The sequence below is a fragment of the Gossypium hirsutum genome, chromosome D11 (assembly GCF_007990345.1).
Source record: "Gossypium hirsutum isolate 1008001.06 chromosome D11, Gossypium_hirsutum_v2.1, whole genome shotgun sequence".
Taxonomy (NCBI): domain Eukaryota; kingdom Viridiplantae; phylum Streptophyta; class Magnoliopsida; order Malvales; family Malvaceae; genus Gossypium; species Gossypium hirsutum.
The window spans coordinates 52465370-52478409 of NC_053447.1; the positions used below are offsets into that span (position 1 = coordinate 52465370).

Consider the following 13040-nt stretch of genomic DNA (forward strand, 5'->3'; position numbering starts at 1 on the left):
GCTTGGAATAAAATTCACCAATTGTCTCATTCTCTTTCATTATAATAATCTCAAATTTGGTGGTAAGCATTTACAATTTCGATTTCTTCAACGTGTTGGTCCCTTCATAGGTTATCTTAAGAATTAACCATACTTCATGAGAAATAGTTAGAAATCCTTTTAAACACCTAACCATCAACACCACAAAATATTGCATTAAAGGCCTTTGAGTTCACAGTAGCAAGCTTCTTTTCTTTGGTGGTCCAAGTAGTCTCAGATTTGGGAGATTTAACACCAAAAACATCAATAGTAGGGGGCTCCCAACCATTGAGAATTGATCTCCAAGCCCATTTATCCACAAACTTTACGAAAGCTTACATTATTGTATTCCGATGAACATAATTTGCTCTATCCACATAGAAGGTCATAAATAATGAAGAAACTTCCATTTGAAGCAAGTGTCAGCACCAGGAAGCACCACTAGCTATGTTAAGTGAGAGGCTCTTATACTAGTGTTGAAATGAGCAGCTAATAAATACTTAAGAAAAAATAAAGTGCGTAAATAATGGCAGCAGTGGCCACTTCAGATGACACTGTAATTAAATAGAGAAAACAAAAACACAAAGGATTGCTTACTCGATTTGGTTTGCCTACATTTATATTAAAAAAAGGGTTAAGAAAAAAAATATTTACGTTTGATCTCGACCTTTGTTTTTTCATAGATCTAGACAGATGTTATAATAATTTTTTTATATTTATGTTATATAAGTTATTTTATAATATAAATATTATATTTTACAAGTCAATTAAAAAATCATTAAGAATGAAAAAAGTTACCATCTTTATATATTTTTTAAATAAAAGGCAAACCTAAAACCTAATAGTAATTTATTTAGAAATTTAAATCTAAATCAATTTAAAGCAATTTTTGTATTTATTTCTTTATGATTCTTAGTCTTTATTTTTTATACAATGCTTAAAAATAAAATTATCCAAAGTCCTTCCCAACTCTTAAATAAAAAAATAATGCGCTTTATGTTGCGGAAGCGACGATAATATTAATAACAATATTATCAGAAATATTTAGATAATTATTATGCCAACAATTATACTAAGAAAATTCCCAGTTAAATTGAAGGGGTCACAAATGGTCCCGCTTAAAACCCAACAACTAGACAGAACTCACTTAGATATTTATAGCAATAATAACTAAATAAATATAACCAACATAAAGCTATTAAATATAAGCAAACAAATAAGAAATAAAATACCAGAGTTTTAACGAGGTTCGGCCAATTTAGCTTACGTCCTCGGACACTACCAAATTAATATTTCCTCTAGAAATATTACAATAGAGAAGATCAACACCAAGTTACAATTAGCTACTTGGATTTTTGGGATGATAAAACCTAAGGGGGAAGGGTTCTAAATATAACAAACCAAAACCCCCTCCCTTTCTATCTTTTCCTAATGCGGGATATTACCAATATTCAACAAATCTCCACCTTGGCGATATTCCACATCTTCGAACATCTTCTCATAACACAAACTTCAATAGTGTCTTCAAATTTGCAACCAATCGCCATATTCCCTTTTGGTAGTTGTGCCAGTTTCCACGTCTTGTTTTTCTCTAGAGATTGCATTTCCTTTTCCATTGCACCTAACCATCTATTATTTTCTAAACTTTGAATGGCTTCGGTGTAAATGGATGGAATATTATCAACAACTGGAAGTGCATAAGCTACCATGTTAGTGAAACGAGCAGGTTTCTGAATTTCTCGTCTCTGCCTTCTGACTGCAATTGGCTCTGATTGCTGTTGAGGTTCTTGGGTAGAAACCTCTTCCTCATCTGACTCTGCATCTGCCAATGAAGAATCACTAGTGGTACCTTCTGCTGGAATTACCACTCTCTGCTCAAACTCCACCTGCTGCGGAATACACTTCACCTGCTGCGAAGTACTACTCACTCCTTCTGGATTTACCTTATTCAACATGGCAGATTCATCAAAGGTAACATCCCTACTGATTATCGTCTTCTTTGCCTCTAGACACCACAAACGATACCCCTTAACACCAGCATTGAAGCCCATGAATAGAGCATTCTTTGCTCTTGGATCTAACTTTGATTCTTTCACATGATAATATGCAATAGAACCAAAAATACGCAAGGTGTCATAATCAGTAGCAGGTTTTCCATACCATTTCTCCAAAGGAGTCTTGCCATTTATAGCAGATGATGGCAAATGATTGATGAGATGTTGAGCGTACGTCACAGCCTCAGCCCAAAACTTTCTATCTAATCCAGCATTAGATAACATACATCGAACTTTCTCCACAAGCGTTCGATTCATACGCTCTGCCACCCCATTCTGTTGCGGTGTTCCACCTACGGTGAAGTACCTTACTATGCCACAATCTTGGCATATCTTCAGGAATGGATCGCTTTTATATTCTCCACCGTTGTCTGATCGGAGAACCTTAATCTTCCTTCCTGTCTGATTTTCAACTTTAGTTTTCCACTTAAGGAAAACTTCAAGCACCTCATCTTTGTTCTTCATAGGAAACACCCAAACTCGTCTGGAAAAATCATCAATAAAGGTGACAAAATAACGTCTTCCTCCAAGTGATGGAGTCTTGGACGGTCCCCATACATCAGAATGCACATAATCCAGAATACCTTTAGTATTGTGAATCCCAGTGCCAAATTTCACCCTTCGTTGTTTTCCCAGAACACAATGCTCGCAAAATTCAAGTTTGCAAGTCTTTGTACCTTTCAATAATCCTTGCTTGGCTAGAGTTTGCAAGGATTTTTCACCAGCATGGCCCAAACGCATATGCCACAGCTGTGTTGCCTCAGCGTCCTTCTTGGTACTCGAAATTGCTGCTGCTGTTGTCCCGACCACTGTACTACCTTGGTAGTAATACAGATTGTTCTTTCTTATGCCTTTCAACATCACCAATGCTCCTGAAGTTGCTTTAAGAACTCCATCTCGTATTGTCACAACTAGGCCTTTAGATTCTAACGACCCTAAAGAGATGAGATTCTTCTTCAACTTTGGGACATATCGTACATCCCGCAAAATTCTAGTAGATCCATCATGACTCCTCAGTTTAATTGAACCTATCCCGGCTATTTTACATGTGTTATCATTACCCATGTAAACAACCCCTCCATCTAGTTTTTGAAATTCAAAGAACCATTCCCAAATGGGACACATATGATAGGAACAACCAGAATCCATGATCCACTCATCTGCATGTGATGTTGAAGATGTCATACTAAGAGAAAAGTTTGACTCTGCTTCACTATTGCATTCTGCAACATTTGCATCTTGCGGAGTCTTCCCTTTTTTCTTCAATTTTGGACAATCTTTCTTCCAATATCCTTTTTCTTTGCAAAAGGAACATTCATCTTTGGCAACAGCTCGACCTTTGGACTTTCTTCTCTTCCTCTTAGACTGACTTTCCTGACGATCTCTTGTTACCAATGCTTCCACTGCTGCTTCACTTGAACCTTTCAACTTATCCTTTTGGCGTAGTTCATAGCTATACAATGCAGCAGTTACTTCATTGAAAGTTACTTCCGACTTTCCATGAAGTAAAGTAGTTTCAAGGTACTCAAACTCCTCTGGAAGCGATCCCAACAACATTAACGCCAAGTCTTCGTCTTCAAAAGTCACATCCAAATTCAACAAATTAGCCACCAGCTGATTAAAATTGGTAATGTGCTCGTTCATCGTGGTACTAGGAACATAACTGAAACGAAACAGTCTTTTCTTCATATGCAACTTATTTTGACTGTTCTTCTTCAGGAATTTCTCCTCCAATGCTTTCCACAATTTACTTGTAGAAGTCTCTTTACTGAATATATACTTCTACTCTCTGGAAAGACATGATTGAATTGTACCACATGCCAATCGGTTGATAGTCTTCCATTCTTTATCATCAACCCCTTCTGGTTTTTCTTCCTCAATGGCAATATCTAGACCTTGTTGAAAGAGGGCATCTAGAAGCTCACTTTGCCACATGCCGAAATGACCTGTTCCATCAAAAATTTCCACTGCAAATCTCGTATTTGCAGTTCCAACCCTCGACAAAATGTACGAAGTGGAAGTTGTTGATATGGATAGTTTTTCTTCTGTCATTTTTGCCATAGCTTCTATTTAATAGCCACCAAATGCGGAATACCCACAAGCTTTAGGAAATGTTTCTGATGTGTAAGATCAGACTAAGCTGCAAACACAGAGCATACTACAAAACCTTGGTTCTGATACCAATTGTTGCGGAAGCGACGATAATATTAATAACAATATTATCAGAAATATTTAGATAATTATTATGCCAACAATTATACTAAGAAAATTCCCAGTTAAATTGAAGGGGTCACAAATGGTCCCGCTTAAAACCCAACAACTAGACAGAACTCACTTAGATATTTATAGCAATAATAACTAAATAAATATAACCAACATAAAGCTATTAAATATAAGCAAACAAATAAGAAATAAAATACAAGAGTTTTAACGAGGTTCGGCCAATTTAGCTTACGTCCTCAGACACTACCAAATTAATATTTCCTCTAGAAATATTACAATAGAGAAGATCAACACCAAGTTACAATTAGCTACTTGGATTTTTGGGATGATAAAACCTGAGGGGGAAGGGTTTTATATATAACAAACCAAAACCCCCTCCCTTTCTATCTTTTCCTAATGTGGGATATTATCAATATTCAACATTTTAATGTATTGGAATCCACGTCCTCATACACTAATAACAATATTGACGCCAACTAAACTAAGACATATAACAATTTAAAACAAAATTTAAAACTCAAGTTAACCATGAATAGTAAATATTTCTAACTTGAGCATTAGACAAAACCTTTATATATACGTAGATTCACTTTGAATAACTATTGAAAATTAAGTAAAAAAAAATATTGATATAAAACAATCCATTAATTTTAATATTAAAATAGACTTCTAAAATACTCAACCTTATCCGAGCTTAAATATAATTTAAAAAAACTGTAACCCTATTCGCCCGAGGTTCACAAAAGTTTGAAAAAATTCCGATTAAGCTTTTTTTTTTTAAATAATAAAGAAAAATAGGATTAACATTGATAGACTAAAGAAAATAAATTCAAAGCCGAAAAAGAAGAATACATTTTCAGATTTGTTTTAATTAGTTTTTGTTTACTTTTTAATATGTAATTAGTTTAGATATTCTAAAATACAGCTTTAGGCCACGTGGCCATCATAGAGAGCACAAAGTGTTACGTGGACCCAGTTCTCACGACTGTCATAAATTTAAAAGCATAAGGACAAAATTGTCTATCAACTTTCAGCTTCGAAAACACCCATTTGTCTCAGTCTTCAACTGTTTTTTCCTACCTTTTTTTTATTTTCTCTTAAGAGTTATGTTTTTATGCCTTTGGTGCTTTGGGTATATTCTTTTGCTTCGCTTCTCCATGTAACAGAGGAAAAAAAAAATCCTTTGCTTTTATATGTTTTATTTAAACTTCTCTTCTTCTAACTTGCAACAATTTTCTCTTGGGGGAATTTCTCTTTAAGGTTAGCTTAAAGGATTTGGTCTTCTTTATTTTTTCAATTTTCAATAGAAAAATCTAGTCTTTTCTTCCATTCTGTGTTGTTTTTGTTAAATTTATATAGAATTTTGTGATGGGTATTTTCATTTTTTCGGTGTGGTGTTTTTGGTTTTTTTTTATAACTTTCATTAGTGAAGCTCGGAATTTGGTACGCTATTAAGTTTTTAGTTTTGATGTGTTGGTGTGATTTCTAATGTTGGGTATTGGCTAAATTCATGTAATTTTGGATCTGGAAACTGAGTTTCTATGATTGATCTGTTATTCTCTTTTGCTCCTATTTCAATTTTTCAAGTTTACATTTTGGTTTTGTTCTAGAGAATTTGCTTGTGTTGTTTAGATCACAGTCCATAACTTCCTAGAAATGAATCTGTCTAAAGCCATTATCTTCTCGTTCTCAATTCCTATTGCAGTAAATCTCAGACAACTTTTGGCTCTTTGCTTATGAATTATTTCATTTGACATTTACATCATAAAATTTTCATTTTGGTTGCCTATCTAGTGATTGAGTTTGTTTTTATGTTCTTCATTCATTTTCCTTTTGTTGTTACATTTTTTCTACAAGGCATTTTATGCTGACACTTAAAAATTTTAAATGCAGCTTGTTGCTTCACATTTTTATGGGAGATATGTTTATTTCTCATGACTGCTGATGAGGGGTTGGTGAATGGTTGTTTGAATCTGGTATGCTTTCCTAGTAAATACAGTGAAGATGATGGTGGGATGATATGTTATTGACACACTCTCCACATAAATGGAAATAGATTGTAGAATCTAGACCCGATTGATTTCTTGATTATACTATGTACTAGATGAAATAAAGTAGCTAGGAAATCATTACAACTTGGTTTTGCTAACTTCTTTATAGGCATTTGGAGAATCTTTGGCTTTCAACGTGATCTGTTGGAGGGATATTGTTAAACAGAAAACAGAAGCTATCTGCTGTGACTTCTAAACAGCTAATTTTCATTAACTTTTAGGTGTATTTATAGTGATCTCTGGACTTAAGGTTTAGTGGAGATGTTTAATTCACCTCAAGGACATAAGCAGAGCCTCCAAAAATCCATGCGAAAAGTTTCACCTGGTGCCTCACATAAAGATTTGTGGCTTACTGTGCGAGAAGGGTCCTTGCCTGATGTAGACTCAGTGTTGGCTCTATTGAAGAAGGCTGGAGGTAATATCAATTCAAGGAACAGTTTTGGTCTGACTCCTCTTCACATTGCAACTTGGAGAAACAACATTCCCGTTATTCGAAGGCTTCTAGCGGCTGGTGCTGATCCTGATGCTAGGGTGTGTAATTCTTCTCTTGCTTTAGTTTATCTAATGCTTTCAGGTTCATAGTGGATACCCATCTCCTGCTTTAGAATATGAATGATCTTGTATCAAACATCATGAAGTCCTAAAGATTTTATGATGGTGCAATTAGGTTCGATCCTCTTTCCATGACTCTTCAGTATCTTTCAGGATGGAGAATCAGGATGGAGTAGCCTTCACAGGGCTCTGCATTTCGGTCATCTTGCTGTAGCAAGTGTTCTCCTTCAGTCTGGTGCTTCTATTACATTGGAAGATTCAAAATGTAGAACACCTGTAGATCTCCTATCAGGGCCTGTCTTGCAGGTTTTTGATAGTGCACAGGATTCAGGTACCAGCAACTGTCTTGACATGTCGGAAAGCCTCTTATTGTTACATGCAAACCAGATCTATCTATGTTTGAAATGTAACATAGTTTTATTTGTATTTTTAGTAGCTACTGAGGTGTTTAGCTGGGGAAGTGGTGTGAACTATCAACTTGGAACTGGAAATGCCCACATACAAAAGCTACCTTGCAAACTTGATTCATTTCATGGCTCAAAAATTAAGTTGGTTTCTGCTGCTAAGTTCCACAGTATAGCTGTTACGGCCCGCGGAGAAGTCTACACCTGGGGTTTTGGAAGGGGGGGCCGTCTTGGGCATCCTGACTTTGATATTCATAGGTAAAGGGTTTCTTGTGCCTTTCGATAAGAGGTTTTAGTAGCTTAATGGTGCTTCAATTAGGAACTCCAAATTAATTTAAGCTGTGGGAACTCTGGGTATTGAATTTTGTTGGTCTAAAGTTTCCATCATGTTTTTCAGGTTTTGATCTACCCTGCTGAAAATTTTAAAAGTTTGGGGGTAGTTTAATCTGTTATTTTATGTTGGGTATGAAGGATCATGTTAATCATCAATCGCAAAGATAATGCAAGTCAACTATCATGAACATATTATTTTTCCTTCTATACTTTTCAGTGGTCAAGCTGCAGTTATCACTCCCCGCCAAGTGACTTCTGGATTGGGGGCACATCGAGTGAAAGCAATTGCTGCTGCTAAACATCACACTGTAATTGCAACTGAGGGTGGGGATGTGTTCACTTGGGGATCCAATAGAGGTAAAAACTTATGGGTTATGCTAGCATGATTTGCTGACTGTTTGAGATAGTTGTTTCCTCTAGTAAATCTTCTGTTTATTCTCTTATTTGATTCAAATTTACTTGATGATCAGCTAGCTAACTTCGTGCATTATGTTGCAAACATATCAAGATCTTGTTGACCAGAAATGTTGATGTAACCTTCTCATATTGTGCAGAGGGTCAGCTGGGCTATACGTCTGTCGATACCCAACCAACACCACGTAGAGTAAGTTCACTTAGATCAAGAATAGTTGCTGTTGCTGCTGCAAATAAACATACTGCTGTTGTCTCTGCATCTGGTGAAGTTTTCACATGGGGTTGCAACCGAGAGGGTCAACTTGGCTATGGCACATCTAATTCGGCTTCAAATTACACACCAAGAATAGTTGAGTGCTTGAAAAGCAAGGTCTTTGTCGGTGTTGCGACCGCAAAATATCACACAATTGTTTTGGGAGCCGATGGAGAGGTAAACATACTGGCATCGTTGATAATTAAGTTTATCAATCTTTAAACCCGTATACTTTTGGTTTCAAAATGTATGAATATTTTGTGGACTAGTTCTAACTAGGACGAGTCCCAACATCTTAGTTTCAGTTTTCTTTTCACTGTTGTTATAGAATTAGATTATGTACAATTTTGTCATATGGGACTAACCACAGTAAAACTTTTGGCAGGTATATACTTGGGGTCATCGACTAGTCACACCTAGACGAGTTGTCATTACTAGAAATTTAAAAAAGAGTGGAAGCACCCCCCTGAAATTCCATCGAAAGGAACGACTTCATGTGGTTGCAATAGCTGCTGGGATGGTACATAGCATTGCTATGACTGAAGATGGAGCATTATTTTATTGGGTTTCCTCAGATCCTGATCTTAGATGCCAACAGGTTCTATTCTACTGTCTTTGTTGTTTTTTCCTTCCTGACAAGAACATGTTATTCACTTGCTCTGGATGAATTTGTACAGTTATATTCGTTGTGTGGAAAGAAAATGGTAAGCATTTCTGCTGGCAAGTATTGGGCTGCAGCTGCCACTGCTACAGGTGATGTTTACATGTGGGATGGCAAGCAAAGTACAGACAAACGACCTGTTGCAACTCGGTTACATGGCATTAAGAGGGCTACTTCAGTTTCAGTTGGTGAGACTCATCTTTTGACTATTGGTTCTCTCTATCACCCTGTCTATCCTCCTAGCATGCCCAAAAGTGACAAGGCACCAAAGTTGAAAGTCAATGATGAAGTGGAAGAATTTGATGAGGAATGCATGTTCGATGATTTAGAGTCAAGTAGCATAACATCTGCACATAAAAATGATTCTGAGCAAAAGCCCATACCAAGCTTAAAGAGTCTTTGTGAGAAAGTGGCAGCAGAGTGTCTAGTGGAGCCACGAAATGCAATTCAACTACTTGAAATTGCAGATTCCCTTGGAGCTGATGATTTGAAGAAGCATTGTGAGGTATTCTCTTGAAAGCCTTTAACAATTCTGAGTAGAAAAATCTTTTATAATCTTCAGTAGGCTTTATTTTGTGCCTCACTTGTGATATGTTCATGAGGAATTTTTTTTAATAGTATACGGAAATTTGAACCATAATAGACTACTCAGGCTTACCTTAATGTGCCAAACCAGTGGTTGAAAAAGAAAAAGTAGTTTTTCTTCTTGCTGTGCCTCCCTCATCAGTGATCTGTTCTGCATGTTTTTTAGGTTTCCAGATGGTGTTGAACACCATCAGGATGCATATAGTTTATGTAAGTTGTATACTTCCGACCAAATTCTGACCTAAAAGATCTCCTGACAGAAACTTTTTTCAATTGCATGAGTAGTTTCTTTAAGGTTTCTTGACATAGTGTTCTGCACGAACTTACTCTGACGACAAAGTTGTCCTAACTTCTGGAATGCAGGATATTATTATTCATAACTTGGACTATATCTTAACAGTTTCATCACAAGCTTTCGCCAGTGCATCACCAGATGTTTTAGCTAATCTTGAGAAGTCATTAGACTTGAGATCATCGGAGTCATGGAGTTATCGTCGGCTCCCCACTCATACAGCTACCTTTCCGGTTATCATCAATAGCGAAGATGAGGATAGTGAAAGAGAGGTTCTAAGGACCCGTAACAACAACAAGAATAAGAATCCTTTGGAAAATGGAGACAGATTGGACTCCTTTCTGCAACCGAAAGATGATCCTAATCTTGGTATTTCCAAACAAGTTCGAGCTTTATGGAAGAAGTTGCAGCAGATCGAGGTGCTTGAAGAGAAGCAGTTGAGTGGATGCATCCTTGATGACCAGCAAATTGCAAAGCTCCAAACAAGACCAGCTCTTGAAAATTCTCTTGCTGAGCTTGGTATACCAGTTGAAAGATCTCATTTGAAAGGATCATGTTCAATTCTCTCTGATGGAAAAGGAAATAAAATGGCTGAGGTTTCAAGAAAGCAGCGGAGGAAGAGCAAACAAAGGGTATCACAGGTGGAGACTGTATCTGGTTTTTGTACAACTAACAAAGAACCAAACTCGGTGAAGGGTTTCTCTGATGTTGAAAACCCCCAAGTTTTAATGACCAAGGTTAGATTTCTTAAACTTATTATACTTGCTGCATGCTAAGATCTTTCTGAATGCATTTGTTTTATAGTAGAGAGGTGTCTGGACTGAAGATTTTCACGGTCTGGTTGTGCTTAACCATTTATGGGAATGTTTTGGATGGATTCAAACGCATTCCTTTTGGCTTCTGAATACTGCAATAGGGTCACCTGTGAGATTTTAAATGAAATAGTAATCTGTTTTATGTCCTTGAGGAAAGAGTTGCTATGGTTATGGTGCAAATTCTTCCATTTCACATTGCAGTATTGTGTAGTTCACTTCATTTCATTAGTTCTATGTAATTTCTTCTATTGCCATCTTTTTTTCTGTTGAGTTTCTAGAGATTTTGAACTAGGAAGTCCAAGGTGCAGAAGAGTGAAATGAGGTTCAAGCTGCAATAACTTAACAGGATTTGTATGTATAAGCTTGAATAAAAAATGAAGCTCTTTTTGTTTTCTTATTCTTTTCCAGAATGATCTTGACGCTCATTGAAACCGACTTCCAGAACTGCAGTGTGCACAGTTACAATATGGTCCTTAAGGATTTCTACCTCTGATGAATATCTTATGCAATTTCTATGACTTAATTAAGTATTCTTATTGACAAGATTCTTTAAAATCCTTTATACGGTATTCTAATCCAGTCCCATGGTTTGAATCAGTCTTTGACACAGAGTTTGGCTATCAGCCAAGTGTAACTATTTGGTCTCCCTCGAGTTTGTTTTTCGGTGTTTCTTATACTCTGATAAAGTTACTCGGGGTCTCAGATTTTTGCATCTTGAAGGGTGTAATGTTTATTTCCTATAAATTACTGTGATGGAAAGAAAAAGGGTCAAAATTACTCGAACAATTCATCAAATTTGTTGAAATCTTTGTTCCTTTTGACAGGAAGAGAACCGTGGGTGTGAAGGAGCTACACAAAACCAAGCCTCCATAGAGTCTAGGTTTTTTGTTCAGAAAAAGGACAGTTCAGTGCCTGCAAAAGATAAGGGTACTTCACAAACAGCAACCAAGAAGAAGAATAGGAAAGGTGGGCTTTCTGTGTTTCTGAGCGGTGCTCTTGATGACTCCCCTAAACAAGTTACTCCCCTGGCACCAACACCTCGTAGTGAAGGTCCTGCATGGGGTGGTGCTAAGGTTTCAAAGGGATCTGCTTCACTTCGTGAAATTCAGGATGAGCAGAGCAAAATACAGGTGAACCGGAAAACTGGAAGTAAAAATCAGGTGGAAGATCTTTTTGCTGGTAAAAGTGAAGGTAAAATCCTGCTGAGTTCATTTTTGCCATCCAAGCCAATTCCCGTGGTCTCTGTCCAAACATCACAGGCATCTGATGCGGAAAGAAGCACGCCTCCTTGGGCTTCTTCTGGTACCCCTCCTCATCTTTCTCGGCCATCTCTCAGGGACATTCAGATGCAGCAGGTTTGTGAAATTACAGCTCTCTCTTTCCCTCAATGTCGTACATGCACCCTTTTTTTATCTCGTTTCATAATTTTTATCCTGAAAATGCATCATTTTCTTTCTTCTTGTATGGCATTTTCACGCAATGTATCTTCTTCAAATTCACATTATGCATTGTTATTCAATCACCTTTTTCATTTTGGCGCTTCTAACAAAAAAGCAGGGAAAGCAACTGCACGGTCTTTCTCACAGTCCAAAGATGAAAATGTCCGGCTTTTCAGTAGCTTCAAGTCAGGGCTCGCCATCTGACACCCCCGGGGTGAACCGCTGGTTCAAACCGGAGATAGAAGCACCATCTTCAATTCGTTCAATCCAGATTGAAGAGAGGGCTATTAAAGACCTTAAACGCTTCTACAGCAGCGTCAAAGTTGTGAAAAACCAGTCATAAGAGGGGCCAATTTGATAGTTAACTGTATAGATTTTCTTGCTGTGCATTTAACCTCTTTTTTTTTAGGTTAATCTCAACATAACCTTTCTCTTTTTTTTTTTTTTTAAATCATGGAAGATCTTTAAGCTTTTCCTGATCTAACTTTTGGAAATAATTTTCATCTTTGGAAGCTGAAAATTCTTAGGTGTTTAGCTCATAGACTTTGTACAATCATAAAGTAATAAATTGTCTTTTAACATTATCAAGCTCTGATTTCCCCTAAAGTTTAGCTCATAATTGGCAAGATTTGAATTTTTTATTGCTTTGTTATATATGTTTATCAGCAATTTATTTGTTATATATTGAAGATTGTGAAGATCTGAGAAGACCAGTCAAACAGTGAGATGGAAAGGAGATGAGAACAATGAAACTGTGTTGTACTCTTAATCTGAAAAACCATTACAAACTAACTAAATCGTCAAAACTAATTAAGACTAGAATTAGAATTGTTGATTAAATCTTGACTTAATTACAATAGTCGTGAATCACAAACATTCACCCATCTTCAACAGCCTTCATCTTCAATTTGCCCCTCATTTTGCAAATGAAACAATGCAGACAAAG

At 36.6% G+C, this 13040-nt stretch overlaps 1 protein-coding gene across 4 annotated transcripts; it reads left to right on the forward strand.

Annotated features, from left to right (window-relative positions):
- The first annotated feature begins 5357 nt into the window (after nt 1–5357).
- On the forward strand, nt 5358–12678 carry LOC107913461 (uncharacterized). Of its 4 annotated transcripts, none has more exons than XM_016842052.2 (11): nt 5358–5555; nt 6189–6877; nt 7052–7229; nt 7332–7560; nt 7853–7992; nt 8190–8479; nt 8688–8900; nt 8980–9468; nt 9912–10577; nt 11480–12010; nt 12210–12678. In XM_016842052.2, exons 2-11 carry the CDS (start codon nt 6608–6610, stop codon nt 12435–12437), a joined length of 3234 nt encoding a protein of 1077 aa, XP_016697541.1. In that variant the 5' UTR covers nt 5358–5555; nt 6189–6607; the 3' UTR covers nt 12438–12678. The 4 variants fall into 4 exon arrangements, with proteins under 4 accessions (XP_016697541.1, XP_016697542.1, XP_040960033.1 ...); XM_016842053.2 differs by having other exon boundaries at nt 12213–12678; XM_041104099.1 differs by having other exon boundaries at nt 5368–5555; nt 7335–7560.
- Nucleotides 12679–13040: the final 362 nt, after the last annotated feature.

Coding starts and splice junctions, on each gene's coding strand:
- LOC107913461 (XM_016842052.2), top strand. CDS start 6,608: ATGTTTAATTCACCTCAAGGACATAAGCAGAGCCTCCAAAAATCCATG. Junction 6,878..7,051: donor GTGCTGATCCTGATGCTAGG/GTGTGTAATTCT, acceptor AGTATCTTTCAG/GATGGAGAATCAGGATGGAG. Junction 7,561..7,852: donor CCTGACTTTGATATTCATAG/GTAAAGGGTTTC, acceptor TATACTTTTCAG/TGGTCAAGCTGCAGTTATCA.